General features: G+C 40.9%; 2 protein-coding genes across 4 annotated transcripts in view; both read left to right on the top strand.

The window, feature by feature from the left end:
* The window catches only part of LOC108175386 (gem-associated protein 8), a 137,132-nt gene extending 117,217 nt beyond the window's left edge, over window positions 1-19,915 (top strand). The window contains exon 2 of the mRNA XM_051857742.2: window positions 6,379-19,915. Coding sequence (XP_051713702.1) covers window positions 6,460-7,215 — 756 coding nt within the window. The 5' untranslated portion in view covers window positions 6,379-6,459 and the 3' untranslated portion in view covers window positions 7,216-19,915. The remainder of the gene's footprint in view (window positions 1-6,378) is intronic.
* DAB1 (DAB adaptor protein 1) overlaps window positions 1-20,906 on the top strand; it is a 911,827-nt gene that overhangs the window by 117,150 nt on the left and 773,771 nt on the right. The window lies entirely within an intron of this gene.

Consider the following 20,906-nt stretch of genomic DNA (forward strand, 5'->3'; position numbering starts at 1 on the left):
ATTTGCCCTTTTTCTTCACATACCTCATTTATGAAATATGGGCCTCATGTACTGAGGTTGATTAGAATATTATCGTCCCGATTCTCATCTCTGACTTTAAGATCCATTTTCTGCCTCCAATCTGGATGCATTCCAATTGCAAGAAGAGCCTACTTGGAAAAGGTAAATAATTATCCCAAATGCTCTTAGACTAGGAGTTGGATTAATATCTTTAAGTTGGTAAGATTGCATTGTTTAGAAGACCTGAACTAAATTAGCATTGAAGACTGCTATCTCATCTGTAAAATATGTCTAATTATAATCACTTTGCAACTTATAGAATTGATGAGTTAATATTTTTCAAACTACTAAAATAAAATGAAATTTAGTTGCTCTGTCTCTAGATCTATTATCTACTTAAATCATCAAAGATGTTGGGTTGACATAATAAGGAAAATGATGCCGTGACGACATTTGGAACGTGAACCTGCCACAGGAGGGTGAGGATCCAAGTTAGTATTATTGTCTTCACAGGACCAAAGTTTTGATAATTTTAAATATAAAAAAAAAAATCCCCAATTTAATCAGCACCAAATTACCCACTCTGCTTTTCTTTCCCAGTTATTTTAACAACATACAAAAACTCAGCTTGATAACTTTTATTTTTTTTGACAGGCCGAGTGGACAGTGAAAGAGAGAGACAGAGAGAAAGGTCTTCCTTTGCCGCTGGTTCACCCTCCAATGGCCCCCTGGTCTCCCATGGGGTGCAGGACCCAAGTACTTGGGCCATCCTCCACTGCACTCCCTGGCCACAGCAGAGAGCTGGCCTGGAAGGAGGGGCAACCGGGACAGAATCCGGCGCCCTGACCGGGAATAGAACCCAGTGTGCCGGCGCCGCAAGGCGGAGGATTAGCCTAGTGAGCCAGCTGCGGCGCCGGCCGATAACTTTTCCATACTAGGATCTGTTAAAAAATCTTTGGAATCATATTAACCATATTAAATCTCATCTCTGCTATTTACACACCTGTATGATTTAGTAAATGGCTTTTGTTATGTGAGCCTCAGTTTCTCCATCAGTAAAATGGAAATGACCCAACTTTTATAAATTTTTTATGAGACTAAGAGATCAAGTAGTAAAGCTCAGTAAAATGTTGGGCAAAAATACACGTCTCCAATAATACTTCCTGTTAGGTTTTCCTGGTAACCCTGTGATGTAGGGGTGAGGTTTCTGAAAATTGTTCTCTCATCATATTTCATTTTAATGACTGTTCTATTGGAGTTGTCAAGTGGCTCTGATGGAAGTAGACTAAATGAAGCACCTTCTTTTAATTACAAAAACAGGAGAATGACAAACTACACAACAGGAAAATATTCACTTATAACAATAATACCATACCGTGATAGATTGTGTTATAAAGCAAATTGAAAAAATTGACAGCAAAAAAGTATATATTTATATATGCATATATAATGATCTCAAAACTATAAAATATATGTACAACAAAAACTTAGAAACAAAGGGAAAAGCTTTAAAAGGGTGGTAGTTGGAATATGATAATTTTTCCATCTTCCTACTTCTCAAAATATGAACCAGTTTTTACACCTTTCAAAATATGATAATTTTTCCTTTTTCTATTTTACACTTTTCAAAATTTTCAATTTTTACACAATGAACATTTATTGAATGTATTACAAGATAGGAAATTACAACTACTTGAGTCTATGATAAAGAAGAAATCCAAATATATGGACAATTAACAAAATTTCAAGCATGTTGAGGAATTCCTAAGAAAACAACCCTTTATGGCCACCGTGGTACTTAGTAAGCAGTTTTAGTTTGACAGGTATTCATCAAATTCTCTCATAGCTTCTTCTAATTGTTTTTCTTGCTTCTCCAATTTTGCCTTTTCCTTGGCATAACTTTTTATTTAATTTAAATATCTATATTCACATTTAAAATCAGCACACCAGATTAACATGTTAAAAATGTATGAGGAATATAGTAGGCCAATGATTAACACTACATATATTTAAAACAAAAATGAGAGAAACTGCAGACACCTACAGTTTCAGTTTTTGGAGTAGGATACTCAGAAGGGAGCCAGCGCCTCCTTCCTTGACCTCTAGAAGATAATGTACTTCTGACCAATGCTCAGGCTGAAAATCCATTTAATTAGGTATGACTTTTCCTTTTTAATTTAAAGCGTCATTGACCCATCACAAGATTAGTCATCAGTAGCAAGTTAGGGAGATCAGTGTGCCAGGTGAGAAAAATAGAAAGTGATTTCATTTCATTGAATTCTCAGGTCTTTCTTACTGATGAGGACTGGCACAAAATAAAGTGGAGAGGGAAGGTGTGAGGAGGCAACCATCAGTTTTTTAAACTTAGTGCGGGTTTCGACCCACCAAAGATTTTCTGTGCTTAGTAATGGTAAAGATGGTTATGTGGCATAGGTCTAACCTACCAAGATTTTGGCATGTTAGCAGCCATGAACATTCTTCTACTCTTGTTCCCCTAAACATATGATAAATACTATCTACTCAACAAATGTTGGTGAAATTCAATTTACATTTTGCCAATAGGCCTTTAAAATTTCAGCACTGTTGGGAGTTTTCATGAGAGAAATGGTATAATTTTGAAAAACCAGAAATTGATTTTGTCATCACTTTTTTGCTTGCGAAACAAACAATACACAAGCAAAAATAGCTACAGTGTCTCTGTCCATGGTTCTGAATCCTTGGCTTTGACCTCTAGGACTCCTGTGAATTGGTCCCTGGCTTTCCCTCTACATTTGTCTTGCATTACTGATGGTTTCATTCAGTTTGCCCCAGTCACATTGTCCTTTGAATTTTTCTGACTAATGTTCCCACTTCCATTTCAGTACTTTTACCGATTTCTCTGTGTGGGATATTTTCTTGCTCTGTTAGAAAGATTCCGGATTCCTTCTCATTCAGTTCTTAACTCAGTTTTCATCTCTTCAAAGAGAACTTCCTTGATGGCCTTATATAAATTTTGTGTCCTAAGTTACTCTCTGATTACGTTGCTCTTTTATTTCCTTTATAGAATTTTTCATTATCTAAAAAAATTTTCTTCATTTGTTCACTTATTTATCCTTACCAGAAGATAAATTCAAAGCAGTCAGGGACTTTCTTGGCTTTTCCTACTGATGCTCTGTCCCTGGAAAATATTTATGACAGCAAAGGGAGGAAGGAGAGACGGATAGAGAAAGAGAAAGAAGGAAAGAAAGCACAAAGGAAGGGATTTTACACCAGAGAGCACTTACAGCTGCCTGGGTGGTAGGATCCATAATCCCAGTTTTGCAGATGATTAAGTTGAGCTAAGGAGAAATAATTTATCCATATAGTAATCAAAGTTAGTGAATGGAAGGACCTGGATTCTAAATAGAATGTTGAATTCAAGAATAGTTCTTTCCTTTATCTTAAAAGACGTTTGAGAACTTCTGCTTCGGTTGCAGGTATTAGAGTTCCTGTTATCAGACTCACCTTTACAATGTACATTACTAGAAAACTGGGGCCAGTGTTGTGGCATGGTAAGTTAAGCCACTACTGTACAATGCTGGCATGTACCATTTCCTCTGCTTCTGATCTGGCTTCCCACTTATGTGCCTAGGAAGACAGCAGATGATGCCCTAACTACTTGGGCCCCTGCCATCTGCATGGTAGACCCAGATGGATTTCCTGGTTCCTGGCCCAGCCCTGGATGCTGGAACCATTTGTGTGAATGAATCAGAAAATGGAAGTGCTTGCACTCACTTACTCATGCTCGCTCACTCTCTCACTCTCCCTCAAATAAATAAACTAATATCTATAAAAATAATAACCAGAAAATGGATCAAAATATATGAAAGAGTTAGTTTTAGACATCGAACAATAGACAGCTCAAGAATTTGATCCCTGAGAATGAGGGAAAATATGAGGTTGCAAGTATACCTGCTCTTGCTTTTTGCCTGGGGGGACTGTCTGGATTACAGTGTAGGGATGGGGAGATCAAGCAGGACATGGCAAACTCTAGAGCTGAGGGGACAATGACCAGAGTTCAGTGAAACTGAGTCTTCTAGAAGTTGCTGGACATAATTTCAAATAGGCTAGTACACAGAGAACATGCTCCAGTAATATGCTGAAAGGTACTGTTGTAACTATAGCTGAGCACTAAGCTATGAATGCCTGGGAAAAAACACTGTTCAGATAAACAAGGGGAAACTTGGAATTTCTAAACTGAACAATTCCTGGAGCTCACAAAGGAGTTAGAATTCTGAGCAGGAAGAATGGAACGATTACAGTGAACACCCAGGAATTCATTAGATACCCAGCAAGGACCATCCCTAAATGAATTGGTTAAACTTACCATGAATCAAGACTACTCTTGGCCTGCCGTAACAAAGCTTAAACATAATTGCTCAAGTTGGTCCATAGTAACTGCCAAAACAAATCTCAACTCTTTTTAGAGGAATACAAAATCTAAGAAGTCAGTAACTAAGCATTTACCGTGGCCATCATCCAAAACAAGATTATATAAGATTTGAAAAAGCAAAAAAAAGTGACTTATAATTGGAAAAAGTAAAATCTGTAAAAAAGACCCAGAAATGGCAGAGATCATATACTCAGGAAACAGTGACTTGAAAAAGGTCTGTTATAAAGCTGGTGCTGCTGCTTACTAGGCTAATCCTCCGCCTGCGGCACCGGCACCCCGGGTTCTAGTTCCAGCTGGGGCGCTGGATTCTGTCCGGGTTGCTCCTCTTCCAGCCCAGCTCTCTGCTGTGGCCCGGGAAAGCAGTGGAGGATGGCCCAAGTGCTTGGGCCCTGTACCTACATGGGAGACCAGGAGGAGGCACCTGGCTCCTGGCTTCAGATCGGCGCAGTGCATCGGCTGTAGCGTCTATTTGAGGGGTGAACCAACAGAAGGAAGAGCTTTCTCTCTGTCTCTCTCACTGTCTTACTCTGCCTGTCAAAAAAGAAAAAAAAGATCTGTTATAAACAAGCTTATGTATTTATTAGAAGCCTTGTATGTTAAGAGTGAAAATTTATATAAATAAAAGAATTGAACTTTCAATGTTGAAAAATATAATATCTGAAATGTATAATTCATTGGAAAGGTTTAGCTGCAAATTAAACACTGCAAAGAAAAGGTAAGGAAATGTGAAGACATAGCAATGGAAATGATTCAAAATAAAGCATAAGACAAAAAAGAGCTAAAATGTTTTCAGTGACACTAGGGTAATATTCACAGATAATACATAAGTCAAAGAAGAAATAACAAATGACCTATGTCAAATTTGTGGTATGCAGCTAAAGGAAAACGTAGATAGAAATGCTTATGTATCTTTAAATACCTATATTAGAAAAACAGGGTCTAAAGTCAGTTTTATTATTAACTTTTCACTTTAAGAGGCTATAAAAAAGGAGCAAATTAAACTCAAAGTAAGTGAAAGAAGGATATAATAAAGACAAGAGCAGAAATCAATGAAACAGAAATAAGACACAATAAAGAAAAATCAATGAAAGCAAGAGGTGGTTCTTGAAAAATGTCAATAAATTGTCAATAGTCATCTAATTAACCAAGAAGAAAAGGTAGAAAGACATAAATACCAATATTAATAAGGAAAGGAAAGAAATCAGTATAGGCACTATAGATATTAAAGAGTTAATAAAGTAATACTATCAGTAGCTTAAGTCAATATGTTCAAGAACTTAGATACAAGGGCAAATCCCATGCAATACAAAATCTAGCAAAACAAATAGAATAAGAAATCAGAAAAAAAACTTGAGTAGTCTGATATATGTTAAATAATTTGAGTTTATTTTTGTTGATGTTTAAATGCTTAGTTTCATCTATGTAAAAGGTAGAGGTTGGGAGGAGAGAATCATCCATCCGCTGCTGTACTACCCAAATGCCCACCAACAGCCAAGGCTGGGCCAGGCTGAAGCTGGGAGCCTGGAACTCTGTCCCAGTCTCCTGCATGGATGGCAGGAATCCATGTAGCTAAGCCATCATCTGCTTCCTCTCAGGATGCCTTAGAAGGAGTGAATCTGAACTGAAGCACGGAGTAGCTGGAATATGAACCAATACTCCCAATATGGAATGTGGGGTCCCAAGCAATGGTTTAACCCAGTGTACCACAACGCCTAACCTAATGGAGTATATAATGATAAACTTTTATCCAGAGAAAACCTCAGACTCAGATAGCATCACTAGCAAACTTTTCCAAACATTTGAAATAGACAACACCAGTACTACACAAGATTTTTCAAAAAAAATTATTTTGGTGCAATTTTTTAATGAGTTATTTTGAGGGGCCTTCAAAAAAATTTGTGAAAATTTTATACCATAAAAATTTTATTAATTTCCCATTCCCCTTCGGTTACCCCACCGAAAAATAGGCCTCTGCTCGCTCACCACGCGGAATCTGCAAGCAGCGCGCCCACGAGTTTCTGCACCCAGCTGGACTTTCACAATCAGATATGGCGGAGAAGGTGTCAGCATCGAAAGCCACCAATTCGTGGTATTCTCATCCTGTATATTCAAGGTACTGGCAACATTATCATCAAGCCATGGCTTGGATGCGAAGCCACCAGAATGCCTACAGGAAGGCAGTAGAGTCCTATTTCAGTTCCCTGTGTTACTTTGCTCCTGGGCTTCAGCCCCAAAGCGCATATGACGGTGAGGCTGGGTACCCTCAGCTCTCCTCTGACCGTCCAATGGTCTCAGAGGACTTCCACTGCACATACTCACCTTGTGAAAGGTATGGGCGGCTTCCACATGACAGCGGTAGGATGCAGGTGTCCATAAGAAAAGACCAGACTGTGTCCGAGGAGGAGGAGGAGGAGGGGGAGGACGACGAGGAGGAGGAGCTGGAGTCTGAGTCGGATGGGGAGGTGGAATGCGACGTGAGCAACATGGAGATCACCGAGGAGCTGCGCCAGTACTTCGCGACGACTGAGAAGCACAGAGAAGAGCGACGGCGGCAGCAGCAGCTGGACGCGGCACGCCTGGAGGACTATGTGAACGCCGACCATGACCTCTACTACAACACCCACCGATCGGTAGAGCCTCCGATCGAGAGGCCAGGCGCGCGGCGCCAGGCCGAGATGAAGCTCCTCTACGGGGAGAGTGCCGCCAAGATCCAAGCCATGGAGGCTGCCATGCAGCTGAGCTTCGACAAGCACTGCAACAGGAAGCTGCCCAAGTACTGGCCCGTCATTCCCCTCAAGTTCTGAGCCAGCCTCACCCCCTTCCTTTCGAATACCCTCCTTCATCTCTGTTTCTGCACGTTCTCAGGGAAAGGAGACATCGGGCCGTGTCCAAGCATGTTCACCGAGGTCCCCATGAGCCGTCACCAGATGGCTGTAACCCTGTGGAAATCAGCAAAAGTGATACTTTTATCCAACAGGGATTTTGGACATTGTCAGTAGTAGTGCTCCACTCATTAAAGGTCTTGCCCAGAGGGGAAAAAAATTTTTTTTATTAATTTTAATTTTTCCACCAATAAACTTATCCTTTAAATCCAATTCTATAAACTTTTTGAAATAACCTCAAAGTATAACAGATGGAAAGGGAAAATAGAGATACACTGTTTTCTTATATGTGAATTTTCTTGTATGTGAAATGATATAATAACTCACCTTAAGACTGATAAAGGAAAGACACGTTGCAAACCCTGAAGCATCAACCAAAATAAATAACCAAATATGTAAGTTGTAGACATTAAAATGTATAGCTAACAAAGTAATAGCAGAGATAAAATGGAATAAAGGAAAACACTAACTTCAGAAGGTGAAAGGATAAAAAAATGGAACAAAGAGCAGATCAAATAGCATGGCAGTAGATCTAAAACCAACTATGTTCATAACCGCATTAAATATAATGAGAAGAAATATGAAAATGAAAAGGCAGATTATCATGCTATACTAAAAGCAATACCTTAAACTTTTCACTGACTACAAGAACCCATTTTCAACATAAAGACACGGGCAAGTTAAAAATAAGTTATTATAATACAAAAATCATAACAAAACTCAGAAGCTATAATATCAGGAAAAGTAGGCTTTGGACAAGAAATTTTACCATAGATAAAGATGAACATTTCCTAACAAAAACAATAGTGAAAACAACATAATGATTTAAATCTATAGCTATATAATAACACAGCTTCAAAATATGTAACACAAAAACTGAATGAAAACTGAAAGGAAAAGTAGCCTATAGATAAATTCTTAGGTTACAATACTCCTTTTTCAGTAATTGATAAGAAAAAGTCATTAGTAAACACTAAGAATATAGAAATCTTTGTCAGTACTGTTAATCAATTTAAAATAATTGATATTTTGTAAAACTCTATACCCAACCAAAGCAGAATATACTTTCAAGTACCTATGAAAAATTCATCAAGACAGGTCATAGACTGAGTTATGTTCTCTAATCACAACAGAATTAGATTACAAATCCATTTTTTAAATAACTACCTACATTCTGGGCGGCAGCCAGCAATGGTTTAAGTGACTGGGTCCCTGCCACCCATGTTAGAGATGTGAATTGAGTTCCAGGCTCCTGGCTTCCTGCTGGTCCAGCCCCAGCTGTTTTAAATATTCAGGGAGTAACCAGGAGATGAGAGATTCTCTCTCTCTCTCTCTCTCTCTCTTTCTCTCTCTGTGTGTGTGTGTGTGTGTGTGTGTATGAAAAGGCAGATTATCATGCTGTACTAAAAGCAATACCTTAAACTTTTCACTGACTACAAGAACCCATTTTCAACATAAAGACACGGGTAAGTTAAAAATGTTATTATAATACAGAAATCATAACAAAACTACAGAAGCTATAATATCAGAAAAAGTAGGCTTTGGAGAAGAAATTTTACCATAGATAAAGATGAACATTTCCTAACAAAAAAAATAGTGAAAATAACACTCTGTGTGTGTGTGTATGTGTGCACACACATTTATATCTGCTTTCCAAATTAAATAATTATAAAAACAGCAGGTTTTATATAAGTATATATATTTATATAGCTATAAATATGTAACTATATCTGCCTTCCAAATTAAATGACTATAAGAGCACAGGTCTGCAGATTAGAAATCTGAAAGCATGATGTTGGCAGGACCACGGTCCTTCTAAAGGCTCTAGGAAGGATGTGTTCCATGCCCCTCTCCTAGGTTCTCATGGTCCCTGGCAGGCCCTGCTGTTTGCAGGTGTGTGTATACATTGCTGCAATTTCTGCCTCCACTGTCACATGGTATTCCCCTCTTTGCACATACCTGAACATATCTACATTGCCTTCTTTTAAGGATGTCAGTCGTTGAACTTAGCACCAAAAGAAATACAGGCTGACTTCATTTCCAAATAAAGTCACCTTCACAGGTACTGGGAGAAAGGACTTGGACAAATCTTTTTGAGGACACAATTCAACACATGACAGATGCCAAATATCAGGTAGTTGCAAATTAAAATTATAGTGAGAATACCTACTAGGATGGCTAAAGTTAACCCCCCCAACACACATACACACAAAAACACCTCCAGCAACTCTTGACAACAATTCTTGTGCACTGGTGGTGGGGAGTGTAAAAATGGTACAATCACTTTGACTAACAGCCAATGTCTTATAAATTTAAACATCATCCCATGTCCAAGCAGTTCCACTCCTAGATATTTACCTAAGAGAAATGAAAGCCTACATCCATACAAACACCTTCACATGAATGTTCATAGCAGCTATCCTTAAAATAATTCAAATTGGAATCTACTCAAATGTCTGTTAACATGTGTCTTAGTCTGTTTTGTGCTACTATAACAAAATACTTGAGACTGGGGTAATTCATAATGGAAGGAAATATTTTTCACAGTTCGAGAGGCTAGGAAGACCAAGAACAACACGTTGGCATCTGATGATGGCCCTCTTGCTGCCTCATCCCGTGGCAGAAGGCAGGAGGGCATGAAAGGGTGAAAGAAAGAAGTGCAAAAGGGAGCCAAACTCATCTTCTTCATAGGAACCCACTCCCATGATAATGGAATTAATCCATTCATGAATTCACAACCCTCATGGCCCAGACACCTCTCTTGACATTGTTGTATTGAGACTTAAATTTCTAATACATGCTTTTTGGGGGACATAATCAAATGATAGCAACAAGCAAATTGCACCAAATTGTCGTAAATCCATACAAGAGAATAACAGTAATAAAAAGAGGAATGAAGCATTGACACAGGTATACTTAGAAGAATCTCAGGATTAGCATGGGAGTGCAAGAGACCAAAACTATACATTACCGACAGTATGTACACTCAGGAGATTTATGTTAATTTCTGGAATAAGGAAAATTAATCTATAATGATAGGAAGATTATTGGTTGTCTGTGGGTAGGAGATAGAGATTCACAATCTTTGGAGATTGATAGAATTATTCTCTGTCTTGACTGGTGTAAGCATTTGACAAAACATAATGAAAAGAATGCTTAGAATAGGTTCATTGTTTAAAAGGTTTATTTATTTATTTGAAAGGCAAAGTTACAGAGAATGGGGAAGAGACAAAGATCTTTCATTTACTGGTTCACTCTCCAAATGGCCACAATGGCCCTAGGGCTGGGCCAGGCCAAAGCCAGGAGCCAGGAACTTTATCCAGATATTCTACGTGGGTGCAGGGACTCAAGCCCTCATCTCTTTCTGCCGCTTTCCCAGGCACACTAGCAGGGAGCTGGATTGGAAGTGGAGAAGCCAGGATTAGAACCGGTATGTATATTGGAAGCTGGGGACAGAGGCTTAACCTGCTGTGCCACAGTGTTGGTTCATTTTATATCATGTGATTTATGCATCAGTAAGCTGATTTTTAAAATATACCCATCTACTACAGGAGTCAACCCCCTTTGGGGGAACTACTTTTCTGTAACACACATGTAAGTCAGGCAGTTAATGAGAAGAAAATAGAATACCTGCTAACATCCCATGCCCACTCCCACCATAAATAGCCAATTAGGGCACTTTGCTGTTGGGGACTGTTAGGACCTGTGATGTAGTGTTAATTCTTGTATTTATTCAGTGGTTACTAATCTATTTCACACATATAGGCCAGTCACACCACTTTCTGAATTTTGCTGGTCTTGTAGCTTTTATAAATTACAAAGTCCTAATGTAAATTTGATGGTAGTGAAGTAGGAAGAACCGGTGGACTTCAGTACAAAGCAGCTCCTGTCTTAAATTCCAGGTCTGCCCGTGACTGATTGTGTGACATTTGCTCCTTTCACTAAAAACAAAAAGATCTTTGGGGTAATTGCGATGTGTCATGCATTTCCCCAGACACCAGGGATGTGTGTTGAGGCCACATCCCTGACGCGTGGGGTTGACAGTCTCATGCTTCAACTTACTTCCATCCTGCAAGTTTCTGGGTTTTGCCATCTGTAAAATGGGAGGGTAGCCATCTTTGTAGGTTGTGCTGATTAAATGAGATCATGGGTAATGTGCTCAATCTGTGTTGACAATGAAATAAGAGAGCCTGCTTCTCCTGCCACACCATCTGAGCATGCCAACACCCTTGCTGCCCTCTTTCCTCTCCGGTCCTTCTCCCAGCATGCATTTGACTTCAGTCTCCTTCTATAAAACACTATGGTGCCAATATTTACTTATTTTCTCAACTAAAAAAAAGTTTTCTGCATTTCTGAATGAATTCATTTTACCATTTTCCTGCTTAAACTATCTTATTATTGAACTTATATTGGATAGTACATTAATGTTGTTCCTGGACTGATCTGGGGTTATTCTTAATTAAGTGGGTAATGTATTATGGTAACTTATTCATATTTGAATGGCATTTTATCTTCACCAAGACTTTTGTAATGTATTATCTCATTTAATTATCTCAGCAATCTTGTGAGGTCAAGAAAGGGATTCTGTGTACTGCACAAGGCTTTCCTGGGGTAAAAGTGTATTCAGATCAGAGCTAGACCTTGATCCTGCTTTGGCTGAGCTCAATTCAGTGTTTTTTTGTCTGGGTATTCAACCAAATTTTTTGAGTACCGAATGTACACTGGACATACATAATGCAGTGCTGCCCTTGAGAAGCTCTTTGTCAGTGGGGGAATCAGATCTGCAACTGTAGAACAGTGATTGTAACCCATATGCTGAAGGGCAAGGCAGAGACAAGGACATGGGAGAGAGAGTCCTCAAAAAGCAGCAAAACATCAGCCTTGCAGCATAGGAGAAAGAGAACTAGGAGGCTCCAGGAGGCAATTTGAAGCCTAGGTTGTGACTTCTCCATATGAATGAGGAAGGGAAAGGCCATCCTAAAACACCCCCAAAACAAGAACCCTTGGGAGTTTATGGTTCACCTCTATTCTTCTTATGACTGATGGACTCTTTACTTGGACAGAAAGGAGGGGAGATAATCAGAGAGAAGAGGCACAACCCAGACACTCACCAATGGGGCTTGTTTTCTGGAACAGTTTCTTAGGCCCTGTCCCTCAGCTCCCTCTGAGCTCTGCCCGGGCTGAAGGAGGCTGTGAGGAATGGAGTGATGTTTGTCAGGAATTGCTTCCTGGAACCAGCTGCCAGTGAAGAATCTAATCTCCTTGGAATATTCCTATGCTCCCTTAGTGTTTGAGGAGCTTTTCTTAGTAGGGACAACACAAAGGAAGCAGCTGTTGAAAGAGATGTTGTTGATCTTCACAAGGGATAGGAAAGGTCAGAATCATTCCAAGTGTTCCATGAAAGGCTACTGGGGCTTGCCTTTTTGGTAAATTGGGGCAGGAGAGGACAGGAGAATGTGAGGTCTCTTGCCCATTCCACAGCCCTTTGACGTTTTTTGCTATCAGTTCCCCATTTCATAAAAGAAGCTGGTTTCATATCTAGAATTCTTTCATCCATTCATTCCCTTAAGAGCAGAAGAGCATGTGCCACACAGCAGCCCCTCTGTTGGGTGTCCAGGATATAAGGATACAAATATGACTCATAAACAAGGAAAATGCAGATCCCTATAGAAGCCTCTGTGGAGTATGGGGCTAGAGGCAGGCATTCAGTTCAGCAGTTAAGGAAGTCCATATCCCATATCAGAGTGCCCAAGTTCAAGCCCTGCCTCCCCTTCTGATCCAGCTTTCTACTAATGCATACCTGGGGAGACAGAATGTGATGGGTAAAATAGTTGGGTTCCTGCCACCTATGTGGGAAACCTTGATCAAGTTCCAGGATCCTGCCTGTGGCTTGGCCCAGCCCCAGATGTTGCAGGCATTTGGGAAGTGAAGCAGCAGATGGGAGATCTCTCTCTCTCTCTTTTTTTTTTCTTTCTGTCTGCCTTTCAATCAAAAATATTTTTAAAAATTTAAAGAAAGAAAACAGGTCCATTATATAGAGGGTTGTTGGGTGTCTGTAGGGCAACATGGTTCCAGGTAAAGGGAAACAAGTCACCCTGGAGGAAATAGCCAGGAATTGCATGGAAAAGTGCTAAAAAGAATCTTAGCCAATGGTCTGTCCAAAGAGCAACTGGGCAGGAGAAGAGAATGACCTAGTAGAGTGTTTAAATTCTTTTGTTGTGACAGTTGATATAAAGAATCCCTTCCACGACCCCTATATCAAGTAAAATCTATATCCTCATGAATATTTGGTGGACTGGATTATCCTAGGAAATAAAGGGAGACATGCAGAGTTCTGCTTCAGAAATTGAAAATGGATACAGAAAAAAATGAGATTGAATATGGGTTTTAAATAATATATATTACAGGCATGCCTCTATACCCACCTAACAAACTGTGCCCTATATATATGACTGTGTGCACACATATAAATGTTTATGTAATAACTGTTGCCTCTTGGTATCTGTGGAGAACTGGTTCCAGGACCCTAGGGATACCAGAGTCTGTAGATGCTGATATCCCTTATATTAAATGGTATAATATTTGCATGTAACCTACACACATCCCACCATATACTTTAAATCATCTCTAGATTACTTATAATACCTAATTCAATGCAAATGCTGTGCTAACAGTTGTTATACTGTTATTTAGAGAATGATGACAAGAAAAACAGTCTGTATATATTCAGTACCAACATAGTGTTTTTCCAAATATTTTTGATCCACGGTTGGTTGAATTTTTGGATGCGGAACCCATGGATATAGAGGGCTAACTATATAGGTATATAGGTAGATCCACCTGCAAAAGCTTCTTGGGGAATAAAAAAGCATGCTGTAGCATGTTATTTGTAGACTGTGCCCTTAGAATAATAACAACTAACACTTCAATCTTGCCATATCCCAGGTCATTTCCTAAGTACCTTAAGTATGAAACATCTTCTTTACAGCAGCTTCACGAGGCAGATACTATCACCATTTTGTAGAAAGGGAATCTGAGATGCAGAGACATTAAGCTGCTTGCCCAACAGCACACAATAAACAATAAACCTGAGATCTGAATCCAGGGAGGCTGGGTTTTGCAGCTAGACTTTCATGCACTCACTATACCTTATTACATAAGGTATGACATGATTTGTTTTTAATGTTTGTGTAAGGATCTGAATCTTTCTGAGAGCGTAGGATATTGACGTTAGGCAGTCAGATGGGGAAAATGAGAACTTCTGTCCTCCACACTGGCCTCAGATGCTTTACTGTTTGAATTCAATTGTGAATCTTGAACAAGACTCGCTCATTTGATTCTTTCATTCAATAACTATTTATTGGCTAGCTATTCTACGCTGGTTACTTTTGGGGGTGTTGGAGAAAAAGCCATCAGTAACATGGGCAAAATCCCAGTTATTACAGACTTTGCATTCTAGTAGGTGGGACAGTAGAAGAGTAAGTTTATGCAGTGTCCAGTGATGATTAACTGCTATACAGATAAGTGACATGGTGCGAGGAGGGGTGAGTTTCTGTGGTACACAGAGTGATCAAAGGAAGCCTGTTGACAAGATGACAGTTGAACAGGTGGTGTAATAAGAAATACATATTTGACCCTTATCTTTATTCCTAACATAGAGTTCCTAAAATCCTTAGAATTTCCTGACAGAAGTGAAAATAGCATCTTCCACTATTCATAGAATACCTCTTTCAACTGTATCTGATTTATGCTATTGATGAACATGCAGACAGCTTTAGTAAGCTTTAGCAAGGTCACAGTCATATGACCAGAAGGTTACAACATTTAGCACAGCCTTCCGCCTCTGAAGAGGAGTCACCTGAGTCAGTCACCAATGACCAGTGATTTAATCCATCACACCTGGGTAATCCTCTGTGAAGCCCTCCAAGTGATGGAGTTAGGGGAGCTTCTGGACTGGTGAACACATTGAGCGGCACTTGTCGGGGTCTCAAGTCCGAGGCTGGCCCCTGGCCAGCAGGGGCCAGTACAGACCCTCCCCAACAAGGCGAACAGGAGAAGTAAGGTCGACAGGTGATGAACACACTACAACACCCGTGAGTTCTGTCAAAGCAGGAACTGCTTTATTGAGGAAGCTTTATTATAAAGCTTATGAAGGACATGCACAGTAGGGGAGCCAATCAGAGAAAAAGTCACGCAGGCACGGGTGGGCCACGCACAGGGGCACCTTAAGTAAAGTATAGGGATCACGCACTGTCCACGTGCCCGGAACTAAAGTGGACCTATCCCTGCTGGTGGTCTGATCTTACTTAGCTTAACCGCAGCAGCCGCAGACATGCCCCTCGAACATCGGCCAGGCGCCATATTGTAATGGAGATTTTAGGCAATGCCCAACGGGCAGTCCGAGAGGACGTGGGAGATCCAGGCCCCTCCCCAAACCGTGCCCTTATATCTTCTTCCATTTGACTGTTCTAAGTAGTATCCTTAAAAATAAACTTGTAGCAATCAATCTGGTGCCTTTCTGAGTTCCATGGGAAATTATGGAACTTGAGAAGCTGGCGTGAGAATTCCAGATATACATCAACATTGGGCACAGTGTGCTTAACCTGGGGATTTGATAGCTTATGACTGGCATCTGAAGTGAGGGGCAGTCTTACAAGACTGAGCCATGGAACCTGTGAACTCTGATCTTAATTCCAGGTAGTTGGTGTATAAACTGAATTGAATTGTAGGACACCTGGTTGGGGTCTGAATGGCTAGTGCATCAGTTGGTATGAGGCAAATAGCCACATATTTGATGTCATAAGTGCTGAGAGGAGAAACGGCTCAAACAGCAAACAGAAGGAAGCAAAGGAGTAAGCACGCAGGAGTCAGAAGTACCAAAGCAGTGGAAACAGCAAGAATGAAAGCCTTGAAGTTCAACTGTGCATGGCCTGTCTGAGGAACAGGGGCAGACCAGCATGCCTAGGAAAGCAGGTTGGGCTGGAAACAGAGAAATTAAATTATGCATGAGAAGTTAGTGGAGACTCTGAGTTAAGAGACAGTGGTGGAGGTCTGGGCAAGGAATGGAAGAATAGCCTTCTCTGCCTTTTGGTTTTGCAAAACTGCTTTGCCTGCTGGGTGAAAAATCAGCTGTAGGTAAACAAGATTGGTCACAGGGGAGGACATTGGGTAATGACCGCAGCACTGCAGGCAGGAGACAGTGGGGGTGGGGTGAGAGGTGATGAGAAGTGGTTGGACTATATTTTGAAGACAGAGGTGACTGCATTTGGGAATTGGCACCCTATGGATGTTATTCAAGCCAGAAAGCTAAGTGTCTAAGTGATGTCACCCAAGGAGTGAGTCTTGGTAGAGAAGGGACAATGCTTGAGGATGAAGACTTGAGAGAGTCCAGTGTTCAGAGGTTGGGGAGATGGGAGGATTCAGCAAATGAGACTGAGAAGGAACAGCCGAGGAAAAATGAAAGCCAAGAGAGCAGAGAGTTCTGGAAGTCCCGTGAGGGATGTGCTTCATGGAGGAGAGCTGCCCACTGGGCTGTGTGATGCTGGCAGTAAGGATGAGGACTGACCATTGCACTGAGCAACATTGAGGTCACCGGTGACCTTGATGAATGCTGCTTCCGTGTGGTGGAGGGGCAAAGTGTGATTGGAGAGAGTTTAAGAGAAAATTGATTTACCCTTGGATGTGCTTTCACATGAGGCTGTCATCACAGTGGAAATGGAATCTGTTTTCACACCCCTCAGAGGCCTGAGTCTTGTCCCTACAAGACCAAAGCTCAAAGGCCCACTGCTTGAGACGCAGCAAATAAGAAAGTGAAACCTTTGAACTTGGGAATGGTATTAAAGTTGTCATCTGCAGCTTGAAATATTGGAGTCACAGATCTTGCTCCAGGAAATAAAATGGACCAGTTTCTAGGCTGCTTATGGTCCTCTGCCTAAGATGACAGCTCCAGAATCCCCTTTATGTATTTACCAGGAGTGTGTCCCTAAGGCTTCACTTAACAAGAAAATAGAGTGTGCTAAAGGTCTGTAATCCCAGGGAAAAAAATTCTCCCTTTCTCCTCCCTTTCTCTGATCAAAATTTCTTTGGGGATATGTATTTGGCATACGGATTAAGGTGTTGCTTGGGATACTGGCATCACATTATTGGAATGTCTGGGTTTGAATGCCAGCTGTGTTGTGATTCCAGATTTCTTCTGTTGCACACCCTAAAAGGCAACAGATGATGGGTCACGCACTTCCATACCTGCCACATTAAGTGGGAGACTAGATGAAATTCTTGGGTCCTGGATTTGGCCTGGCCCAGCCCTAGCTGTTACAGGCATTTGGGAGAATGAACCAGTAGATGGAAGAAATCGCGTACTCGCTCTCTCTCTCTCTCTCACACACACACACACACATGCACACACATTCACAATCTCTCTCTCTCTCTCTCTCTCTCTCTCTTGGAAATGAAATAAAAATAAGTAACTTTTGTTTTTTATAAAAAGAGTTAAAAAGCTCAGAACTGAGTAGTAGAATGACAACTAAGACCTATATTCCTGGTCTCTCTGGAACTGAGAGTGATTTCTTCTTAGTAATCTGAGATTGTTGGCTTTCTTTGAGTTCTTAGATCAGTTAGTGAAATCCCAGGTACCCATGACTGTTTTTCTGCCCTTGGCCAAGGTAATTAACTTCTCTGTGCTTTGACTTCCCAGCTGAAAGCAGAATATCATTATTGAACATGTTGGGCAACAAATTGTGATAGTCTTAAGAGTGTTTACTGCTACTTACCTATTTACTTGCACAATAAATGGCTGCTATTTGTAGTTATCTGGCAGAATCTACTTAATTAAGATTTTACTATACAAAAATAGAGGTTCTTTTAACTCAGGGATTTATGGAATCAACAAAGACGTTACACAGAAACTGAACATGCACTCAAGAATGAAGCTGATGGTAACTGTGCATTGTCATACTGAGGATTCTGAAAGCAACTCAGAATCCCCCACCCTCCTCCATTTGGCCCCTGTGGTTAGGAGAGCCGTTTCTGTTAGTGTGATCTGTGTCTCTCCCCCGGGTTCTGCTGATTGCCTCCCCTTGTCTCACATTGCTGTTTTCCAGTATGCGTCCTGGTGCTGGTCACTTTCTCTGGGCTCTTTGTGCTAAAGTCTGTGAAGTTATGACATTAGTAGGTACACCATTGAGTGCTAAAGAGGCCTGAGTCCCTCCAGTGGGGTCTGCTGAAGTACTGGCTGCATAGCTACACAGGAGGTAGCCTGTTCTCCTTTCTTTTTAAAATTTTATTTATTGATTGATTGATTGATTGATTGATTTTCACTTCAGTTGAAAGGCAGAGAAACATAGACAGACAGAGATCTTCCATGCACTGGTCCACTTCCCAAATGCCTGCAATGGCCAGGGCTGGGCCAGACCAAATCAGAGTCTGCAACTCTACTAGGGTCTTCCACATGGGTAGCAGGGACCCAAGTACTTGAGTCATCATCCGCTGCTTTCCAAGGTGTACATTAACAGGAAACTGGGTCCAAAATGGAGTTGCTGGGACTCAAACTAGGCACCCAAGTTGGATGCAGGCATCTCAAGTGGTGACTCAGTCTGCTCCACCAAACACCTGCCCAAGCCTCCTCTTCTTCTAAGTGTCCATTTTTAAAACCCGGGATCCTGTATTCTTTGTTACAGACTTTAAAAAGGAAAAGGCCTTTTAAATTCCTTTTCAGAGGAGAATTCAGTTAGTTATACAGTCCCATTTGGAGCTCTCTCATTGACCAGAAACATGGGTTGTGTGATGCATCCTAGACAACGTGATCTTTTGCTCATTTAGCACTGGGGGAGGGAGCAGTGGAGTGGATGTGAGCCCACGTACCCCATTTCCATCATGCTTTCCTCTACAATGTAAGCCCCTTGGGAAAGGGTCAGAGCCTTTCTCCTCAGCCTGGCCCCAGGAGGGGTGAGGGTAGAGGCAAGAGCTGTTGAAGTAAGTTATGGCCCTGAATCTGCCCTCCTTGCCTGGGGTGTGGTGCAGTTGTCACAGCACAGTGGGATCAGTGATAAAGGAATTTTCTCTGGATGGTGTAGGCTCTGGAAAATCCCAGAGATGGTCATGGTTTCCCAATGATTTGCAAGGTGAGCAGGAATTTCTACCCTGAGAACTGTGGCTCCCAGATCCTGGCACTGGTCACTAGTTCTCACAGAAATGAAACAAAAATGGACAATGTAGTGATTTTTTTAATAAAGCTAAATTTATGTTTTTAATCTGAGTTTATGGCCTTGCTACGTTTTTTTCATGTCTTGCTGTACCAAAACAGCCTTCTTTTTGAAATTACAGTGAAGATAAATGGCACGTGTTTTTCTTAATGTTCCTTTGGTGGTGGTGGGGAATACATTGTTACCTTGCATTACCTCCCAGTTTTGTTTCGTTCAGACATTTTTCTGCCTCATGTGTTCTTTCTATGAAGCAATGTAAGAACAGTGACTTATGGTAAGACATGAGCTATTTTTGAGAATCTGAGCTCTAGTTTTAGATTCTTTATCCGGATAAATCTATACACACACACACACATTCCTTTGCAGGTAATTTTAGAAGACTAATATGTCTCTTTAAGATCAGCCATGGTTTTTTTTTTTGTTTTGTTTTGTTTTTTTTTTTTTTTTTTAAGAATTCAGAAATGCAGGTTAGGAATTCCTAGGTCAAAACAATCAGCAGTTCTGTTGTGAGAGCATGCATTTTCCCCCCCATTCATTTGCTGGTTAATGAAATACCAAATATAAATATACGTTTTCTGTCACTGCCTTTTAGGGATATTAAAAGTCCAGAGAAACAAAACTAGAGATCAGAGACTTAGCAGATATTTTGCAAAAGCAAATGGCAGCCTGTCTAAGGCGGCTGATAGCCAGCATTGGCGTCAGTGTGCTGTGGGCACGGTGTGGGTACAGGAAGCACTCTTCCCTTCGGCAGATTTTGCAGAGCATATGCTGTGAACCATCACCACCAACAGGGCTCTGCATCTCTGGGGCTGTCGAGGGGAGTCTTTCTGAAGCATGTCAGCCATCTGTTAGTGTTTCCTCTTCTCAAGGGTGCTTTGATGGCATGAGGAGATGTGACATGACATTTGGAATCTGGGCCCATGTGTCACAATGCCAAGGGCAGGGATAGCCCTGGGTTGACTGACTCTGGTCCATTGTGTAGGGATGCGCACGTCAGTCAGATGCATCTGGCTGAGCAGCCCTGTTGGCAGCTAGCCACTCACATCTATTGTTGGGGTGGGAATGGTAGGTCTTACAGACCTTCAGAAGGGGAGATGGTCCCCCTCACTATTCATCTTCCTCTGGGGAAAGCCCTGGGGTGGAGGTGGAGACCACAGCTGGACCTATGACGTCACCAGCAGTGACAGGATCTCAGTACCATCAAGATCATCTAATAAATAATTTCTCACATTTCACTTGTTTAAGGCTCATAATCATGATTGCTTTGCTTTCTGCATGCCATCAATAATTTACCTAATATTTATTTTTAATACTTACTATATATCTAGTGTGGTTTAAAAAAATGAAGAATAAAATAATCTTTTGAAATTATAGTTAAGCACTGTGGCCCACAGAAGGGTCTGAACCTGAGGC

The sequence above is a fragment of the Oryctolagus cuniculus genome, chromosome 7 (genome assembly GCF_964237555.1).
Source record: "Oryctolagus cuniculus chromosome 7, mOryCun1.1, whole genome shotgun sequence".
Lineage (NCBI taxonomy): Eukaryota > Metazoa > Chordata > Mammalia > Lagomorpha > Leporidae > Oryctolagus > Oryctolagus cuniculus.